The sequence below is a fragment of the Montipora foliosa genome, chromosome 12, assembly GCF_036669935.1.
Source record: "Montipora foliosa isolate CH-2021 chromosome 12, ASM3666993v2, whole genome shotgun sequence".
Classification (NCBI taxonomy): domain Eukaryota; kingdom Metazoa; phylum Cnidaria; class Anthozoa; order Scleractinia; family Acroporidae; genus Montipora; species Montipora foliosa.
Window position 1 is genome coordinate 17,394,974 of NC_090880.1, and position 22,500 is coordinate 17,417,473.

General features: G+C 37.5%; 1 protein-coding gene and 1 pseudogene across 2 annotated transcripts in view; one reads left to right on the plus strand and one right to left on the minus strand.

Moving 5' to 3' along the window:
• Positions 1-8,840: 8,840 nt before the first annotated feature.
• Positions 8,841-9,706, minus strand: LOC137979286 (phosphomevalonate kinase pseudogene; annotated as a pseudogene).
• The window catches only part of LOC137979284 (dipeptidyl peptidase 3-like), a 28,440-nt gene continuing 15,592 nt past the window's right edge, over positions 9,653-22,500 (plus strand). Inside the window, exons 1-7 of one of the 2 annotated variants that reach the window (XM_068826521.1) lie at positions 9,653-9,980; positions 11,159-11,248; positions 15,246-15,383; positions 16,299-16,373; positions 17,289-17,379; positions 19,555-19,703; positions 21,761-21,891. In XM_068826521.1, coding sequence (XP_068682622.1) covers positions 9,684-9,980; positions 11,159-11,248; positions 15,246-15,383; positions 16,299-16,373; positions 17,289-17,379; positions 19,555-19,703; positions 21,761-21,891 — 971 coding nt within the window. In that variant the 5' untranslated portion in view covers positions 9,653-9,683. The remainder of the gene's footprint in view (positions 9,981-11,158; positions 11,249-15,245; positions 15,384-16,298; positions 16,374-17,288; positions 17,380-19,554; positions 19,704-21,760; positions 21,892-22,500) is intronic. The other variant, XM_068826522.1, reaches the window with a different exon arrangement.

A 22,500-nucleotide genomic window follows, 5' to 3' on the forward strand; every position in this document is an offset into this window, starting at 1 on the left:
TAAACGCCTAAAAACACTAATGATTTCAAAAAATCTATGCAGCATGAAAAAATCAGCCAAACTACTTAGCGATTGAGATAAGTCCCTAGAAATGAAAACAGCTTGCAAGCACAAACTAACATGCAAAAGAAATCATGTTCTCTTGAGGGATGGTGTAGATCTTAAAGTGAGTGAAATTAAATAAATGAAAAGTGTTACACAAAAACAATTTTTGTAATTAAAATCTATCACTATCTATTTTCCTTACATCACCTCTATCCCAACAAAAAAAATTAGCCAATCTGGAACTAATTCAAAGCACACACCCAAAAAACCAGCATTAAACCAGGCTGTCATTAAATTTTCACATGCAATATATCAAAAGCTGATTCTAGTTTTCATTTCCTTCACAATGTGAGCTCAGGGTTAACAGGTGGTACATGTGAATGTCCTTTATGGCAGCCCTGTGAAAACGTTCCAGTTTGACAATTTAATATTGACCATATTAGTAATAGTACAAATTACTACATAACCTATCATGGTTTGACATGGTTTGCCTGACATGGTCATGTTCTGTACTATTTCTCGCCTGTTGTGCGTCAAATCAAGAAATGGACTTAGGTGTGTTTACGTGTCAGGGTTTCCATTAAGTTTTAAAGTAGCAGGGACCTTGTGACAGAGTGAGCGGGCACCCCTATATATAGTCTGGCTTTTGATCTTGAAACCTCCTTTGAGCAATGGCAGGTACTGTACTCAGTTTAGACGGGTGCTAGTACCCAGGTCCCAGCTCCCAATAAAACCCCTGCATGTAGGTTAGTTCAAGCTCTTGTGGTGGTGCAACTGTTAATACATGTAATAAGAGGCTGTTAACTTTAAGCTAAAAGAGTAGAGACACCTTTTATATACAAGGCATTTTTTTTTGATGAATGCTAAATACATACTCTCAAGAAACTCAGTGCAGACATGTTGGCTTTCTTAGATACTCTAGGTTAACCATGTAATGTACCCCAGACAGAGCAGAAAGACTCTGTTTGTATGAACTTACTTCCAGAAGAACCTCATTGTCAACAATAATGAAAAGCTGTTGTTCATAATCGTTGGTCACTGGGCACAGCATATGAACATTCCCACTTAAAACTGTTTAATTCACATAATCGTTTAAGTAAGGTTGTCAAATTCCTTTGGGAGAGCAGAGAGATGCACACCGAAAGGTCAATGAAAATATGTATCAAGCAAAATAAAAACTGCAAAAACCAAACGTTCTTCATGAGGTTACGACTAGTCATCCTTAATGCACTTTATATTCCATTTTTACAGATAAGCTAAAAGCAGAGGTCAGTACTTATTTTGAACCATCAAACTTGACAGATTGGATGTAACAATATTATATATACATTGTATATTATCCAGAGAATGTTCATTTCCCATCTTACCCCCCAAATAACGTCATCCTTTCCTCACTGCCAAAGGCTTTCCGTAGGGTGGCCAGCACCATACAAGTTTTGAAATAGTACTTTTCTCTTCAACTCTCTGACTAGCAATGCAAAAAAGCCTAAGACTGTTGATTTTAACACTCCAAACAGGAACGGATACTTGTCTACAAACCTTGAACCTAAACTATTCTTTTGTTGGCATAAAAAATAAATTACATCAGAAATTGTTGACAACTGTACATACCAACATGAAGAAGTCAGTCTGACTTCAAAATAGACAGTACTGACAACTTAACCGTCAACTGACAAAATTTAAATTGAGGGGATGTGTGGAATACGTTCTCAAGTGACCAGAAATACTGCACAGTCTGCAATGCTACCTTCTCCTTTTGTTTCACGAAATAATTATATTTTATCGGAAATATAGCCTGCTGTAAAGTTGCTCTTAAACACACGGTAAAAGCATAAAGTCTGTGTCTAGATAATGAAACTAAATGAGCCAGGTAGTTCACTGATGGCAGCACTTAGCTCTGTTTTCTGTAGAGTAACAAGGGGTGTCACTGATCCCCTTTAACCCATTGACCCCTGGGAGTGAGACCTGACAGATATACTCTGTCTGATGCCAGGGAGATTCTAGTCGTCAACTGGGGTCATCCTAGGGTGTTTGAGGTGTCAATGGATTAAGCAGTCAATAACTTTGCCCCTTCCATTAAATGGGATGCTAGCCGGTCACAGATTTGTCTATCACACATTTGCCAGTATTAAGTTGTATGCGGGGTACGTAGAGAGGCAACATGGATTAAAGTTAGAGAAAACTGAGAGATGATCAAGACCAACCTTGTTCCCAGGGTCTCTTTTCTCTGCCTCCTTTGTCCTCAAAAACAAAGGAGTCAGAGAAGAGAGGTTCGATAAAGACCTGGCCTCAGTTGTTCAAAAAGTGGATAGTGCTACCCACCAGGCCCTAGTTGTTCAAATCATGGATAGTGCTATCAGCCAGATAAATCACTATCCAGTGGATAAGTAATAGCGGAACCAACTGCACTTTCCAGTGTCCAGTGGATAGTGATGTAGGTGCCCAGTGTTAATAAGCTTGTAGCTTCTATTGGGTATCCTCGCTACACTGTCAAAATATATATATATATATATATATATATATAGATATATATATATATATATATATATATAGATATATAACTGCAGACAGTACTGTTTCGGCCTTCTGGGCCTCATCAGTGCAGTGCTGATGTCTAGGATGGAGGTTAAGCTATAAAGCCACCCCAGATGTCCCACACATGTGGTACATCCAAGCCATGCCAGAGTGCTCAAACTAGCGAGCTAGTGAGCATGCGCATATAGGGAGTCTGTAAGTCGATTTTCTCGTGGAACAGTGCTCAATACGTTAAAGCAGAGCGGAATAAATATTTTAAGAGGAAAAGAGGACGCAACTACATTTCCCGACAAGCCCGTTTCGTGAATCGCTTCACTCTTCCACACATGTGGTACATCTAAGCCATGCCAGAGTGCTCAAACTAGCGAGCTAGTGAGCATGCGCAATTATATATATATATATATATATATTCTTACTGGTTGATTTTTATCATTGTAAAGTTTCGTGTGGCAAATATAAATATAAATAAAATAAATAAAATAAAATTTGTCCAGTAGATAGCGTTATCCACCTCTAGAACAACTGGGGCCAGATAAATCACTATCCAGCAGATAAACACTACCAAAACCAATTGAGTTATCCAATGGATAGTGATTTATCCAGTGGATAGCACTATCCACCCTTCAAATCCAAACAACTGGGGCCAGAAGTAATACAGTCAACCAACCTTTGATGTCTCAAACACTTGATCACTGTGGCTTCAATAAGCAAATAATAATCGCCACTGTAATTAATAATGTGGGTTGAGCAATTACGGAAAAAAAACTCCTTATGTAGTGGTATGTTAAGGTACTTGTACTTCAGAAGGAAGTACTTAATTACTCAAGAGAAAGGTGTCATTTTTGTTAACTGACTTTTAAGTGCTACAAGTAATAGGCTGTAGAGGATGGTCAAGCTTTATATCACGACATTTTTTTTTTATTTCATCATAAACGTTAAGCTAAGTATTTGCATAACAAAGTCAACAACTGAAGTTTCCATTTTTTCTAAGAACCTAAAATGTGAGACAAGTTCCATTGGATGCGAGATGTACTTCTCATTTCAATGATTTGATTCTCTATATCTGATCTGGCCTCTTCTTCCAATAGAAGTTGAGAACAGTGCAGTGTAATGAACCCAAATGAAACGCGAATAAAATTTTCAACCTACCGAAAGGATTGCTTTGCATGCCAGAGAGACGGACCTTCCATGATATTTTCAAAGCGTTCAACAGCACTGTCACAAGCCAAACGAGTTCTCTTTGCATCAGTAACTCTTTCTCTACCCAAAAACTCATCTGCTAAAGGGTTCTCGCACCTTACCAGGACACTCACATGTACGTAAGTAACTGTACGAGAAGATCTTATGGATTCATATAATAATATACAGCGGCAATTTGAAGACTAGGTATGACTACATTTTAAAGACATAATTACTCAGTGAGAGACGATTCCATTCCATTAGATTTAATAGGTTTTCACTCTTTGCTTTGGCTCCAAACTAATCAACGAACCAATCCAAACAAGCATTAACGATCATACGGTGCTCTGTGAAACCCCTCGCGTCTCGCGGCAGTCGTGGCCGAAATCGATTGCTCATGCTCAGACTTTCAACCAATCAAAAACTTTCTCCAAACGGTTTATCCCTCTCGTAACCCGACCCGCTGGTCAAGGGGAACGAAGACTCTGGGAACGAGATTGTGTCTTACCTAAAGCTGCTTATGACAAAAAAAAAAAAGAAGAAAGTTACACCAAGACGCGAATTAAACCTGTTGGAAAGTGTGTGTTGCCTTGTTGGGTGCGTGGGGAAAGGTATCAAGTTTGTTTTCAAGTTGTTGATTGAAACTATGTACCCCTCTTGGGTAGGGAAACATATGAGAAGATGCATCTAATCCAGCGCATAAAGTGCCGTTAACGATAAAAGCATCCCAGATGAGTTCCCTGAAGTATTCCTAGGACTTGGGTGTATCCCTGGGAAGTACCACATTAATATCAACCTCTTGCGATCGGTTCCTCCTGTAGTGCACCCCCCTCCCCAGGCCACGTTCCCACTGTAAGCGAGAGCCAATGAAGGAGGAACTGGACAGAATGGTGGAGGCTGGAATCCTAGAGAAAGAACACTTGAATGAACCAGCTGATTGGGTGAGCAGTCTTGTTTGTGTTGATAAACCGGATGGGTCTAATCGTGTGCTCTTGGACCCGAGAGATGTTAATGTGGCCATTAAAAGAGAACACTACCCATTAGCGTTAGTCGATGACATTACAGCAAATTGTGCAGGAACCACAGTGTTTTCAACTAGGCATTCTACCAAATCCAGTTAGATGAGGAGAACAGTAAACTTCTGACATTTAATACCCCCTTTGGAAGGTACCGATACTTGAGGATGCCAATGGGAATTAAATCTGCACCAGACGTTTAACAAAAGAGAATGGAGCAAGTCTTTTGAGGGTTACCAGCTGTGAAGGTCATTATGGATGACATAATCATACATGGCTGCAACACGGCAGAGCGTGAAACGCTCTTTTACGGCTGTTTTGCAGTGTTCCCGAGACAGTAACCTTCGATTGAAAAAAGTCAGTGTCGTATCCATTAGAAGGAAGTGAAGATCCATGGCTATGTGTTCCCCAAGGATAGTTTGAGGACAGACCCGGAAAAGGTCATAGCTATAGTCGAGGTGTCCAGACCGACAGACATGCAAGGCTGGTGTCCAAAGGATGTTGGGGATGGTCAGCTACGTCAGTAAGTTCCAAACCTGCAAGACCTCACCACACCGTTGAGACAGTTACTACATCACGATGTTCTGAGGCACTGGGAAGAGCAGCAGGAAACCAGTTTTGAAGCAATCAAAGAATCGCTTACCCTTGCTCCAGTGTTGATGCACAGAAAGCGTTGACCTTGCAAGTTGATGCTAGTTCAACCTGTCTTGGTGCTGCGTTGATTCAGGGAAACAAACCAGTAGCTTATGGCTCAACGGCACTTACAATGTCCAGAAAAAGTATGCTCAGATCGAAAAATAACTTCTGGCTGTAGTATTTGGTTATGCCAAATTTCCAGAGTATATTGTTGGCCAACAGAGAATGGAGCAAGTCTTTGAAGGGCCTTCAGGTGTGAAGGTCATTATGAATGACATAATCATACTAACACAGTGTTATATGTTACAGTGGAATCAGATCATCAGCCTTTGGAGGCCATTATGAAGAAATCTCTATACATAGAACCCTTAAAATTGCGTCTGCAACGCATGCTGGCCGAAAGCCAACGCTTCCCACGAATCACTGTATTGTACAAGCGTGGGGAAAGCTTACACTCAGCGGATGCTCCATCACGAGCCCACTTAGAAGGGTACCCGACAAGTGCTAAACAGTTAGACATCAACTTAGGGCATGTCTACCAATCAGCGCTTGGCTTCCCGCGGCAGCCCGCCGCGGTTCAAATCCTGATTGGTAGATTTGAAACGGCCTGTATTTCTTGAATTCCTTTGGTCGCTGAGTTTGGCACCGATCATATTGAGAAAGCTGTATTTGTGACTTCAGCATCGATTTTCTCGGAAACTGTTGGAGAGATGAAGCTCAAATGCGGCGAAGAGATAGAGAAAAAACTCATCTATCAAGATCCGTCGCCATTCAGGTGAGATTTTCAGTATTTTTGCGTTGATTCCAGTTAGAAATGGAGGAGGTCGCGGCTGACAGCCGCTAAGTTGCAAGCCTTGACTCCCTCTCGTCTTAACCGTCACCGACCAAAAGTAATTTATAAGACGCTTTAGACGGCTCAAGAAGGCGAAAAAACACCATACATGAGTCGATTAAGGTTTTATTTAACTTAATTGGGATATTCAGACAGAGATGTGATTTAGATGTGCAATTTTCAGACCTTTAATCATAACCCTCATAGATTTTCTTCGTTTCATATAAACATGGATTAAACCACAAACACATAGAGTGCCCTGCCTGTGGTCTGTGGACCCTGTTTCTGATTTCATTTGTGTCTGAAAAATCGTCGCCCCTGTTTATGATTTGCACTTGGAAAATCCGATTTGTGAACCATACAATATGATTTTCTACCACATACTGTAACCTTTGATTTTCACAGTAAAAGGAATCGCTGTAAATAATCGAAAATTAGTCGCTATGCTGAACCTTCGATATCGATGCTCCTTCCGACTTTCTTCCTGGTGACTCAAGTTACCCAGAACACCTCGCGAACTCGGTGAACAATACCGATACCACCTTGCGCGCCCTGTTAAGCAATACCGATACCACCTTGCGCGCTCGGTTGCGCAAATCGACACTGGATTTCCCATTGCAGAATTGAGGAATATACGGAATATTCTAAAATACGGAATATTCTAAAACACGGAAAATATGGAATATTTTGAAACACGCAATATACGGAACATTCTAAAACACGGAACATACGGAATATTCTAAAACGCGGGATGAGAGGCAAGTCTTAAAAATTGATATTTTTCCCGTGAGCAGTCTGGGAAGGATAACATAAATTCGAATGATAATTTTACATTTCCTCGCGACAAAGGATTTAAAAATCTGTTACAGGAAAGAGTTCACCCCTAGGCGATATCTTTCCCCGCTTCCGTTTTTGTCCCTCTCGGACTGTGCCGCAGGAACACTTTCCCACACTGAGAAGGAAAATTGGAGAAAGACGAACGCGAACGTTGCCCAGTATTGCCAAGCGTTCGCAAGGCAACGGTCGCGTTGCACTGATTGGATGCTGGTGTTTTTAAAGTCAAAATTTCACTGGTTTGGCGTCAGTTTCCGCTTGAACAGGACAAAGTCACTGGCCAGTGTCTCGGTGTTGCTTGCCTTGTCAAGTTTCTTGACTCTCTAACTGGCGGTCGACAAAAGATCTCGCAAAATGACGCCTAAAACAGATCGGAACGACCAAAAAACATAACACAGGACTCGGTTGAAACTTTGTTTGATCTTTGATTGAATTATTTGCTTTAAACCTTTATTGGCGAGCAAATCGCAACCGCCGTAATATATCTATCCTTCTACAGATCGAGAGCAACATCACCGACAGAGGGTGGTCCGCCTGTGACCGATCATAACAACATCTGCTAGGGAAATCGTGTATGAGCGAATTAGGTTTTGTAACAAAGACCTTCAAAAAGGCAATGACTTAGCAAATCAGCCTTCAAAAGAAACGATAACATGTACATTATGTCTATTGCAATGGCATTTGAAACACTTACCATCGTCTTTCTCCATCTTTTTTAAAACCCGCGTTTTAGAATATTCCGTATATTCCGTGTTTCAAAATACTCCATATTTTCCGTGTTTTAGAATATTCCATTTATTCCGTGTTTTAGAATATTCCGTGTATGCGGCAATTCCGCGGCTCCGTGTGTGGGCTTCAGCTCAGGGCAATTATGCTTTTCCACAGTTTCTCTGATTTTTTCAGGGTTAAGTTTCTTTCCCCATCTTTTAGTTCAGCTACATCTGGGTCGATATCATCGCCCGTGGCGTGTCCTTCTTCTTCGTAGGAATAAAGAAGGCTCTTCAGTAGTTTGGCAGGCTTTTTCCCGCAATCACGGTCAGTGACATTTCCCGATGGATTTTTTCGCTCTCTGAGCTTTTTATCTATGAATCACAGTCCAAATCATCATCGGCACGAAGACTTACATCATCATCTGAATTATAGCCCTCAAACCTTTTGCGAGGCGGGGAATAATCGTCACCAGAGTGAGACAGTTCATCAGGGTAACCTACCGATTTTTGCTTCGCCGCGGTGGCGCCTTTCCAAAATCCGCAGTATACGCTTTTTGCTGTCCAGAGCTGCACATCATTTCCAAAATGCTTGACATTTTGGCCATATTATGGTTGATGTTTCCAAGGTTTGCTCTAACCTACTACATGTAATCTCGGTCCTCAAACCGACTCCGAGGGAAGAATTCTCATTTGGTTGTTTAATTCCCTCGATTCTTGGGCCGGTAGAAAGGGAATCACATGTCTCTAGCATCGAATCTAGCAAAATATTTTGACAAAGCATGAAACACAAATATTGAAAGTACCTCGTAACACAAAGCTTCAGGAGTTGGATGTTGGAAAAACATAAAAGTGATAAACTTTCGAAGGTTTCTGTCTCCAAAAAAATAATATATACAATGCATATTGCATTAGACAGAGTAAAATATGTTAAATCTTACTTCCAGGAGTCAATGGGCTTATGGAGGGGACGACTTTTTGACTGCTTAACCCATTGACTCTTCAGTCGCCCGAGGACGCTCCCAGTTGATGAGTATAATCGTCTGGCATTAAACAGAGTAAAATCTGTTAAGCCTTATTCCGAGGAGTCAATGGGTAAACTCATTCTTCCAAGACCGCTGTCAAATTCCCACAAAAGTGCTCAGATGTAGTCTAGAGCTACCATGCATTTTCTGTTAAAACCTATTTTGCTACTTATCACGGTGGGCAAGAAAAGTCTTGCAAACAAATAATATGGCAGTTTAACTGGTAGTCGTTACCATCATTTTGAATGGTAACATCAAATTCTTCCTGATCAAGACCGCATTCAGATTCAGCATCATCTACACCTGGTGTGAACTCCCAGCCTCTTGACTTTCTCGTCTCCTCCGAAGCATTTATCCGTACACTGACAACGTTTTTGAAATTTTCTTTGAAATATTTCAAATCTGTTTTTCGCCTTGCATCGGATATTATCCACACAGAGGGGCTATTTTTATCACTGAAACCAGTGACCGTCATTTGTACTGCTAATCTGCAAAAATAGGATGGGTCAACGTTCCTCTTTTCTTCTCCCCATTTGATCATATCTTCACGATAGAGTTCCTTGTAATTTGAAGAATCTAACAAGCGATGAAAATCAAGTCCATTTTGCCTCGCATACTCGTCTTTCAAAGGGCCAGACAGTCTGATTATAGCACATCTGTCATAATAAAATCTTTCGCTCAGTTTTTTGGCAACGAAATCCTTTCCTGACTTGCGTTTTCCGCTAAAAATGAAGACAACTTTCGGGCTTGGGAAATCTGTCTTATTGTCCGCCATCTTGAATGGAAATGCATATACGACAGCAAGATCGAAAAAGTAAATCGCCGCTGATTACTTGAGCTCGTTTCAGTTCCCTCTCAGCCACTAAAGTGAAACATGGCTTCCGCAGAGGAGGTGGACGACTTGTCTCAGTACATAATTTCCCCAGACATTGATATCAACCCTTTGGATTGCAAAACGGCTTTTTCTGGATTAACTGAGAAAGAAAAGCTTTACGCTCATTATCTTTGTCGAGCCGCCTGGGAGGGTTCTCTTATTTGTTTGCTTCAAACTTCTCCCGAATCGCCAGCAATCTTTTTGCTTCTACAACACTTGTTCCACGCGGAGACTGTTGAGGAGCTTAAAGAAAGGACATTGAGGTCTGAAGATGGCCCCTCTAAGGAAGAATTTCAGGTCGGTTATAAAAAAAGAATAGTTCGAATTAATCAATTTTTAATGCTGAGAATACCCTGTCGTTTCCTGTGCCCCCCCACCCCCCCTCCCTTCCCCACCCAACCTTAATATTTTAGTTGTTGTTTTGACAGCAAGCAGTAAATCTGACTTACTTAGACTTTTGTGTTGAATATTCAGAAGTTTATTGTGCCGCAGTGAAATGTATGCCTTTCGTAAGTTCGGAGATATCGTAACCTTTTAAATCTGAAATTAATGATTAATGAATGACGTTTACGTGCAAAAGTGAAGTATTTTACATTGTTAGAAAAGTGATGTCAATTATTGATAGGATAAAAATGTAAAACTTAATAGTTACCGGTAGTCTGATTATCCATCTGCTGTTTTCAATAGATTATAAATTGCAGATAGGGGATCTTCCTCGAAAAGCTTGATTAGAGCTTGCTAATTAGATCTACATTACAAATGTAATATAATGGACAAATAAAATAAAATAAAATAAAAATGAAATGAGTGCTGGAGCCTACATGTACATGTGCCAGTAATCTTTAGACCCTGTGCTCAGAGTTAATCTACCCTCTTATCATCATGTTTTTAAAATAGGCAAATGTTTCTGTTGTTGAGTGCAATTACATGTAGCTACAGTATTTAGTATAAATATTAGTATAATTATAGTATAATTAGTATAATTAGTATAATTATAGTAAAACAGTGGATAGCGTTGAATGCACACGCTGATTGGCTACTGAAACTTTGGATGTTCCTTGCTATTCACCTCCAAGCAATTTGCACAGAATTTGCATCCGGAAATGTTGTAATCTTTGCAGGAATGAATGAATTAAAATCATCTTTTTGTGCCATATTATCTCACTGTTTTAGTATATACCATTAACTTAATCAACTATTCACCTCAGTGTTGGTAGCCTGCGAATGCAGACGTATTTCCGTCGGTGGCTAGTGGTGAATATTTACCTCCCCGCTTCGCAGCTCGGTAAATATCCACCACTAGCCACCTCCACTTTGGTGAATACATGTAGTTTATTTAGGAATTAAGCATTGACTGGACAGGAAGGGGAGTTGGAAGGGGAAATGACTGGATAGTGAAGATAAAGAATTGCATGTAGGACTCAAGGAGTGTCCCAGTGTAAGACTTTCTCACATTGACTATTTTCTATTCCTAGACCTTCTTAATTTATGCTGCTGCTTTCTATGGTAACCTTGGCAATTATAAATCTTTTGGAGACACAAAATTTGTCCCTGATTTACCAAAGGTACAATGTACATAATTGCATGTTAAATGTTTACATTGTTTTATACTGTATTAGCTGATGAATTTTATATCATTAATGGCCGTGCCGACAAAAAGAAGGTAATAAGTTACCAAAATTCCATTTTTGTGCTTTAAATACACTCTAACTTTCAGACTCTGAGGTTCAATTTCCAATCATTGTGTTTTTTTCCTCTGCTGTCAATCATTTTTGCAAAAGGGGTTAATGGATCTCATTTGGTATCGTGATTGGATGATTTTGATGCACTTTGCTGATTTGTACATACTAGGGGTATGTTTTACCCACTTCCTTTTTGCTGTATTAGGATTGGCGATGGTACAGAACAAGAGTTGAACTTCAGAACATGTACATATGACTTTGTTGTCGTTCAATTTTGATCTCTGGTTTAATTTTTTTGGACCAGGTCAAATTTTTTTTTTAAAACCAGTACAGAATTTTTGATCCAGTCCAGATTTTCCTCTGGATCTGTTGCCCACTCTCTTATCGATCCACTTGACCACACAAGCACATCATGCAAATTGTCCATAATAATTTATAATTAAATATTTTATTATTCATTCGAGGCTGCCCTCAGTCGAAACTTTAATTTATTCACATTTAGTCGCCAGAGCCAGTTGTGGTAAATCTATCAGTGATAAAATAATATTAATGCCGTACTCAGTCGCCTATGCAATAGTGTAAAATACTAAATGAAATAGATTTCTATATAGAGAAATAAAGGAATTGAAAAGACTCACAAATAAATTGTTATTTAAATTTAATTTTTCTGATATGATTTTCAAGATAAATTGAAGTTTATTAATATAGTAACAGTACAAAATAATAATAACAATCATTGTACATAATGTTATTTTAATGTGGTTACTTTCCGGACGGTAGTCGCATACTGCTCTTGTTACTTGAAAATCGGATAAACAAATCTTGTAATAAACAAGTTATATTGCCAAATAATTTATTGAAATAAAGAACATCACTAATTTTTGGTTACAAAAAGAATTATCTTACTATGTGAAAGACAAAAAAGAGTTTAGCTCTGAAGAAGGGCTAACACTCAAAACATCAGAGCGAGGACAATGTGCAAACTCTATTTGAAGTGGGTGCTTTATATAACCTACATGTGAAAGAAATTTATGCTTTTACTTCCAATAACCATGAACCAAAATTCTTAAGTTAAAGCCAATAACAGGCAACATGCGGAACCCTGTTTTAGACTAAACACTTCAAATTAGTTTCTCCAATCACTACAATGCATGCCAATCCTTTACTGTACCTAGAATGCAGTGTTTGACACTTGCAGACTGTAGACTTATCCTAACTTACAGTCATTGAAAGCTAACCATTTTAAAATGGGTGCATAGACGTAAATGCTCTTTATCAGCGCAAATCAAATGGGTACTTATACATAAATACTGTTTTATTAGCGCTATTTGTACACAGTCTGCAGTATGTCACCTACAGTTGTCATACATCTCCTGGAATCCTAACTGTTAATAAGACAGTGCATTAAACCCTAATTGCTAAATTGAAAGCTTAACCCTAATTTCTAAAAATCGAGCAGTGTCCCTTAAACCTTAGTACTTGAAAGCTAACCATTCAAAGTGCATGCTTAACCCAAATCACCAAGCTGCATGAGCATTTGACCCTAATCACTAAAACTGTTGGTCTTTGACAGCACTAGAGACAAGGATCCACCCTAATAAACACACTCCATAAAGAGTTCAACTTAATTACAGAAAGATGTCCAATTATGTTGAAATAGGTGGTGTTACAAAAAAAATTGGACTGGTTTAAAAATTCTGTATTGGTTGAAAAATTTTCAACTGGTTAAAAAAAATTAAAGCAGAGGTCAAAATTGAACTACAACATATATACATGCAGTATTTCAAAAGGTCTGAGAGATACTGTACCTTTTGTTTATTTGAAGAATGTGCACAATCCTATTTGGTGAAGTAACAAAGAATATTAATATTCATGTATGGAGAGACTAACAAAAAAATGTCTTTGATAATCTCAATAACTTAAAATAATCTCAGAAATCGAAAGTGTTGAACAATTTGGCAGATTAGTAATTTCTTGTTTTCTTTTGTTTTCTTGTTTACAACTCTACAGGCCTTCTGATATTACGCGATGGTGCGATTTCGCACAATCGACCTCAAATCGCATCCGATCGCACAATTCACGAAAAATCGCATAATTCACAAAATGACGCAATAAATTCATAAAATGAAACATAAATCAAGACGTTTCTTAGAAATTCCTGCATAAATACGCCATTTTTAAGATGATTTATCTTGGAAAAGGGCTAAAAACCTTTGTCACCTTCGATTTCGTAAACATTCAAAGTTCAAGGCTTTATTTTGCATGTCGGGGACCTGGTACGAGTCTCCTTCTATTGGTGCAACACAAACACGCCCTTATATACACACCACTGAAATGACACAGTTGCCTTCCCTTGCAGAAGAGATTTGTGAAAAATAAGTGAAGTTGTAAGTTTTTCGGCAAAATGTAGTTTCTTTCGTTGAAAACTGATAAAAACTTACTCATAGATAAGTTTGTTGTGAAAACGCTCGCTTTTGCCTCGACGAAGAAGGAAGTTCCCACATTCCGCCCGATCTGACAGCTCACAATCGAGCAAGAAAGTACCTCACAGGTACGCTCCACGTGGACGATGGACTGATGTTTTTCTCGTCGTGCAATATTAGGGCCTTTTATATGAGAGAAAATAAGACGCGGCTTACTCTGGCCACGGTGTACAAAATACGCAAAAGGAACTATTTATACGAATATATATTCCCAGGTCAATATAAGCCGCGGCTTGAAAAAGACGTGAACGTAGATTTTGTGCCATTTTTCGGGGTGAACATTCAAGTCTTCTGTAAGCCGCGGCTTATTTTCTCTGGTATAAATGGAGGTATGGCCCTATTGTGATTGACCATCTTCGGAAGTTCGTGGTTGACGAGCACCTTGATCATTCATTTGGCATGTTAGCTGTGTCCTTTCAACTTTTCAACTTTTATTTATCCCAACTAATGTCGATCAAGATACATAATTACTGTTCCTTTGTGTTCAAAATGTCTTTAGGGCAGCAAAAAAGTGTTTTTCTTAACCTGAAACCGTATAAAACAACCTTAAAATTGCTGAGAAAAAAATCGCATAATTTACATTATTTATCGCATAATTGGCCTTTCTAATCGCACAATCTGCCGTGAAAAAATCGCATAATTTGCAAATTTTTAATCGCACCCTATCAGAAGGCCTGACTCTAACAACGAAGATATATCGTTGATGTCACCTATTGCCAAACACTTGGAACCGTAACCTCATTGGCTGTCGAACCCAAGGGTTTTTTGTTCCTGTGGTTAGCACATTTGAATGACAAAAACAACAATAAACAGATCTCTTCCCTGTGTGAAGTGGTTAAAAATTTGAAAATGAGATAGTAATACAATCATTTTAATTGTGAAACCATTGCTTTTTATAAGTCCCACAATCTCCATGAAAATTGAAACATTTTGGTGGGGAGAGCCAGAATTGGGGCAGTATGATTGTGGCAAAATTATTATAATAATAAAGGCCACTGAGTCTTACATAACTTCTTGGCCAAACCGATTTAAGTGAGGAAATCTGGCTGAGGATACTGAGTTGAGGAGAGTAAATTTACCACTGTAGGGAGACTTGCATGTAAAAGCCAATCAGATTTGTTAAAAAATGCAGACCCTGAATACATGTATATTGGCTTCCTTATCTCCCTGGTCATTAAAAAAATAAAATAAATAAAATTTAGTTTGTACTACTTAATATTGCTGCTTCAGTCAGTGGGTGAGTAAATTGCTTTGATCATCCACTGAAGTTTTTCTTTAGAAACTTACCCCATTTGCTATTTTTTACTTAGTACATGTATATTTATTAAGTAATAAATATGCTGTAAATGTTTGCAGGTTAATTGTCATTGTTGTTTTTTTTTTTTTGACGTAATCAGGAAAAGTTACGGAAAATCTTCTTTGCAAGCAAAGCATATGAAACTGACTCCAAGAGAATAGAACAGTTATGGAATTCCTGTGGTGAAGCTATGTACTCTCTCAGCCCCAAAACACGGCAACTTGGTCTAGGACAACAAGTATGACTAACATTACATGTACATTGGTCACATTTATTGTTTGTAGTAGATGCATCTGTTCAGGCAAATTATGCATCAATTGACAGGCCATGTCATTTGTCTTGAGTAAAGACAGGAAAGTAAAAGGGACCACATTGCTCATCTGGGAAGAACTTGGAGAAACAGTTTTAGTGGGTCTATGAAAACATTTTCGTGTGTAAGACGGGCACACATCATGAGTAATGTTTGCATCTACACTACTTGTTACTAATCCACTGAAGTGTATCTTGGAAGATTATAATTACTTCCCAAGATACACTGTAGTTCATCACGTAAGATACATGATCTGTCTCCTTCCGTTCTTTATATACTAGAAAAAAGCTAATTATAGAGGAGCATATGCCAAAGTTCATCCCAGAAAAATGTTGAGTGTATAATATAATATTGTTAAAATTTTTAACAAATTGAATGTTTTTCAAATTTTTTTTGAAGACACTGTTGCCAAAAGCAGTCGTGCTTTAATTCAGGGCATCAACGGTTTCTATACACTGTACATGACTATAATATTTTCTTACCAATTTTGTGCAATCAATTTTCTCCAAGTGAATGCTCAAAAGTACTATAATTTAAAGCTTGTACTTTGAAGCCATTTAGGCAAAGTTGCTTTCTTCTGTCAACAAAATGATATCTCAAACCACTTGAGAGTTGATTGGTGTTAATTAGACAAAATAATCATTTTAAAATCTATTTATGTCACATGAGCAGTCTACAATACTTTGTATGTACAGTACTTCGTTATTTTGATGTGAAAGTCATACAGGAAGTTTGTTCATATTGATTTACAGTGTATTATCAATATTTAATAGTTTTCTACTGTTATTACCTTAGTGGTTCTTCCTGATTAAAAAGTGCTCATTTAATGAAATTAATTTTCAGGGTCTGTCAACTTATTATTCTAGCAATTGTAGCAAGGATGATGCTGAATTTGCTCAGAAATTTATGAAAGAAAAGGTATTGTTGTTGTTGTTTTTTTTTGGCATCATATTTTAAAATGGAGAAATAAACTTGAATAGAGTGTTTGGATTTACATACAATAATTATATTATTTTGACAAATCAGTTTCTGGGACAAAGAATGATCTTGGCAGTTGACACTGTGGTTCCAATAAGCAGACAGCCAACAAAAAGCATTCATTTGGCTACTTCACTTGGAGAAGTCGGCTGCTTTTCCCAAAGTTGAAATAATTAGAAACATATTGTTTCAAACCAATTAAAGATTGAAAATCATTTTGACAATGTCAACACTCACTTTACTCTACACATTGTATACCCAAACCAGACACCAACTTGAAATTTTAGTGAAATTCCCTTAATGTTGACTGGAAAACAACATGTAGATTGGTTTGCATACTAGTAGTGAAGAAAGGAGGGCATGATTCAATAGAGTTGTTCAAAGAAAATTTCAAACCACAAGTTTAACATTTGTTAAACATTCAAGCTATATGTCATGCATAACCAACTAGTTCTGAATTCTTGTGGATATTTTCCTTGATAAATACAGTGTATAGAAAATAGTTAGTTGTGAACTCTAGTTAATTTTGTTATAAAATAAACATTGTTTGAAAAGTGAAAACTATTTCAATCGTTTGAAGAATTATTGTTCAGTTATAGTGCATTCTTCGTAGCAATTCTCCGAAAAAAATCTCAGAAGCTTCAAAGCTGGGGAATTAGAATGTTAATTTCAGCTTGCATTGTGGACATCAGTGATATGTGACAGCTTGACTGTAATAACTGATTAAAAATAGACCCTTTTGTTTTAATAATAATTATTTTTATAAAGGCTCTATTATTTTTTTCTGTTGTTAGTATCAGGTCATTTTCTGTTCTTATGAAATTCTTTCTTGATATTCTTATTTGGCGTAATCAGACAATAGAGACCTACAACACCAGACTTTTTAAGGAGGAAGAGGATGGTCTTGAGAATTACATTCTTCGCTTAGCTTCTGTTGCAACAACTGGTGAGGTCAAGAATTTATTTAATGTATGCAACAGTAATTTAGTGCCCAAGATTGTTTGGATGAATTTTCAATAATAATAATAATGATGATGATGATGATGATGATGATGATGATGATGATGATGATCATAGTAATAATAATAATAGAAAAATATTTGCAAGATATCCATGTTGGCCTGGAGGCACACACAATGCAGAAGACCATGCTCCTAGGCTCTACAAGAATCCTTAGATGAGTTATATAGAGGATATTACATGGCCGTGCGGGGATACGAATTTTATCTTCAAGTGCTAAAAGTATCTCTCACGAGTGAGCGAAGCGAACGAGTGAGAGATACTTTCAGCACGAGAAGATAAAATTCGTATCCCCAAGCGGCCATGTAATGTTCTGTTTATTATATAGATATTGATGAAATGTCTAGATTTAAAACAACTTGTTTTATTCATTTTCGAAATGATGAAAAATTGTTCACCAACCACTAAAACACGCATGTTGTGTAACATGAAACAAGATATGAAAGTTATGAAAAACAAATCATTATAATGAAAATTTGCAATAAAAATATTAATGTAGTAGAGAAGAATTATATTAAAGCACAAAAGTATCGTAGAATGAAGAGGAAGCTCGCGTTTTATTGGTTAATCGTGTTCGTTACCATGACGAAAGCGATATCCTCACATGTGGAAGATAAAAATGATACGTTCACTGCGCGCCGTGAAGATATGATTTTTTAGTAATAGGAGAAATCCTGGTATTTCATCAATATCTATATAATAAAGAGTGCTAATTAAGGTAGCTTCCTGCTTCCAGCCCTAGACTTTCCAGTAATGCTATACTGTGTAAAATTCATGTTAATAATTACATAGAGGATATTACATGGCCGCGCGGGGATACGAATTTTATCTTCGAGTGCTGCAAGTATCATACGTTCACTGCTCGCGGTGAAGATATGATTTTTTAGTAATAGGAGAAATCCTGGTATTTCATCAATATCTATATAATAAAGAGTGCTAATTAAGGTAGCTTCCTGCTTCCAGCCCTAGACTTTCCAGTAATGCTATACTGTGTAAAATTCATGTTAATAATTACATAGAGGATATTACATGGCCGCGCGGGGAAACGAATTTTATCTTCGAGTGCTGCAAGTATATATTGATGAAATGTCTAGATTTAAAACAACTTGTTTTATTCATTTTCGAAATGATGAAAAATTGTTCACCAACCACTAAAACACGCATCTTGTGTAACATGAAACAAGATATGAAAGTTCTGAAAAACAAATCATGATAATGTAAAATTTGCAATAAAAATGTTAATGTAGTAGAGAAGAATTATATTTAAGCACAAAAGTATCGTACAATGAAGAGGAAGCTCGCCTTTTATTGGCTAATCGTGTTTGTTACCATGACGACAGCGATATCCTCACATGTGAAAGATAAAAATGATACGTTCACTGCGCGCGGTGAAGATATGATTTTTTAGTAAAAGGAGAAATCCTGGTATTTCATCAATATCTATATAATAAATAATAATAATAATGATAATAATAATAATAATAATAATAATAATACATGTACATGTAATCATCATCATCGTCATCATCATCAAAGAGAGTTGTGATGGACGCACATATCCTCACACAACAAGGGGTTGTAAGCCTACCACAGTCCACCACCTGGAACATGTCACACTGATGCAGCAGTCAGTGGAATACCTAGCATTCCATCCCTGCCAGTGGGAGAGGTGGTTGGGAGCAAAAAGGTGAACCAAAAAGCGCAGCCGAAAGATCCGCAACAATCTGCAATGTTGAGCTAGTAAATGCCCTGGAGCATGCAAAGGGTGCCACCCAATAGCTTTAGTTTGTAACACTGCTGACCAGAAATGCCTTGATTTTAACTTTGCCTAAATTTCATTTAGCCATAATAATAATAATAATAATAATAATAATAATAATAATAATAATAATAATAATAATAATAATAATAATAATAATAATAATAATAATAATGACTTTTGTTGTTAAAAACAATCTGCTGCCAATTAAATCATAATCTGGTATTAGATTGCTGCCAATGAAAGTTTTAAAGTTTTTCGTATCATATTGCCATTTCCTAAACAGGGGGCTTTCGGGCACCTTTCCGTTGTTTACACTGGTTATTAATTGTGTCAATGCAGCTGAACCATGTCTTGGAGCAAATGGAGAAGAAGATAAAGTGGCAGCCATTTTAGGTTCACATGAATTTAAAAGCTGCACATTCAGAGTAGAAAGAGGAGACTATTCAGGAATTTTAAGAAATGTTGTAGAAAATCTGGAAAAGGCAAAGGTAAAAATATTATTATTAGTATTTACACTGAATTAAAAGTATTCAGTATCCACTCTGTATTTTAAACATTTTGTTGTAATGAGCCATTTACAACTAATCTTTTTTTGGACTTCTTTTCTAAAGGGAAATTTGGACTTAATGGAACTTACATTACATGACTTTTTCATCATTACGACAACTTGGAGTGCGTTCGATTGACCATATTCCGGAATACATGGAATAGAAGTTAGAAATCCTTCCTTTTTAAGGAGATTCACATTAAAATTGTCAAACACCTGCGAAAATGCTATTTTAAACATATCTTTATTATCCTTGTTGCTTCAAAATGCCAGACATATCGTTTTAAATCATCACTCCGCGTATTCTTATTCCGGAATAGGGTCAATCGAACGCATCCTTGCCTATGCAAAGCGCTTTTTTGTTTGGCAAAAATAATAAAATAATTAATGTCTACATGTAGTTGTTCAGCACCAATAATACAATTTATTTTTATTTTTTATTTTTTTGTCACTTTCACTGAAGCACATCTTAGATCTAAGCCACAAGTGTCCCAAGTGGACGAACAGAATAATTAACGGCTGCATTTAAAAGCAAAAGATATGGGCAAGGTTTAAATAAAAAAAGAAGAACTTTCGTTGCTTTATTTTTTAGTTTCTGGTCATCTAGTATGTTTCTCTGCTGCTTCAGGCTATTTTCTTCGGTCATTTTAATTAAAATGCAGATCGTGCAGATAACAGATTGTGCCGATCGAGCATATTTTATTACTTGCCTCTTTTTCAAACAAGAACGGTTCTAAGGTGGTCAAACACTGTTTTCACCGCATGCAAGCTTTGTGTTTCAGCTCGTAACGAGAAGTATCCTGAGAGGGAAGTCCCTGTCAAATAGACAGATCAATTTATACTCCAACAAAAACAATGTATCATTCTGCATAGTTTCATGAGCAATGTTATTTTCTTTTGAAGCCTTTGAAGTCCAATCTCGACTCCAGAGCTCTTCTCTCGACTAAGGGAGAAAAGAGCTCTGAGTGTTGGCCTAGTACCAAGACGTAAGACGTAAAGAAGGGTCCCTGTTTTGCGTCACCGACACGTGACGCGTCATCCCATGTGATAATCGAGATGTTCGATCTCCAAGACTATCGCGCATGCTCAGAACAGAAAATTAGTGCTCGAATCTAAAGGTAGCTAGAATTTTTTTCTTTAGGTAATCACAAAACGAAACATCAAGCGTCTCCAGTACGTGTTGTAAAATGCATTGTTTGGGTATATTTTTACAAATAAAGGGAGATCACATGTCGATCTAGGGAACCTTTTTCTGGTTACCAAATGAAAAAGTATTCAATCTGCATAATCTGCAATCGGCACGATCTGCGTGTTAAAATGACCGGTTTGTTTTTTTTTATTGTCACTGTTGGTTTATCTTTACAACATTGGAAGAATGTTTACTGTGACACTGAAAACCCCTTGACTTAAAGCAGCTGAGAAACACAGAAGACAAGAGAGAAGCATTTTTTCTGCTTCTTTTCTTTCACTTTCGTGTACAGTTATGTCTTAATACAAGTTCTTACAATATTTTTTCTGCTCATCTTCTTGGGTAGTGGCAATTCAACATCTTTTCTTCACCTATGCAGGTGAATAAATTAATACAGTGCAGTGCAGAAATAAGCGTCCAAATAAACACGTGGTCTACAAAAATCGTGCACAGGCGTCTGCGTTTTTGACATGCGCATCAATAATGTGTTTTTTCGGAAGGTCATTAGCATGTATGAGCTAGCTCATGTCTGTTCATTGATGATATTTTATTGTTAGTTCAGTGACCTTTTTAATGCAAGACAACAGCTGTTGAAGCAGCGGAAGTCTTGAGAAACCATCCGACACCGCGTGTTTACATGCGCGATTCAAGTTAATGAAGCATCGGATCAATATTTGCATGTGGTTATCGGACACCACAGAATTGAATGGAAAAGTTTCTGCCTTCTAAACGTCTTCTAGAAACAGAGATAACTTCGCCTAAAGTACAGTATGTTCTTTATTTCTGTTTTTATTGTCTTTTGACTTCAGGAATTTGTTTCCAATGACAATGAGCTTTCCATGCTAAAAAACTACATACGCAGTTTTAACACAGGCTCAATTGATGCTCACAAAGATGGCTCAAGGTTCTGGATTAGAGATAAGGGACCCATTGTGGAAACGTGAGAAGTTACTTGTTTTGCTATCTTCAATGATTCAATTAAGTTTTTAAAAACGTGTTGTGTTCTCCTTGTTTGGCTTTGTACAGATGTCGAGATAACATGCACAAAAATGAAGATTACATCTTGAATCTTCGCTGTAATAGATAGTTTCAATCACGTGATGAGACGGTCATGTTGGTGCACAAAACAATAACAAATTATGGCTCGTGTTTGGCATTAGAGAGCAAGTTCCAATCGAGTGTCGTAAAAAAACTAAAACCAAAGTAATCACTTTGGCCAATCAAAAAGGACGGAGACAATCCAGTAAACCAATCAAAACTCGAAGTAATTATACGTAGCCGACACAAAGCTCGGGAAAATGTGCACGCGCGAGCCACGATTGGTTTTGGCTTCACTTCTGATTGGTCGAAAACGTGGCGCGAGAACTTTAAACCAATCACTGAGTGAATTAATACAAAACCAAAGCAAGCAATTCCCTAATTACTTTCGGCACTCAATTGAAAACCGCTCTGTGATAGTTAAATTCCCAAAAGACGTTTTTCTCTATTGTCCTCTGCACCAACATGGCGGCTGTAGATCAAATGAAAACCCTCTATAGCTTTTATTTTA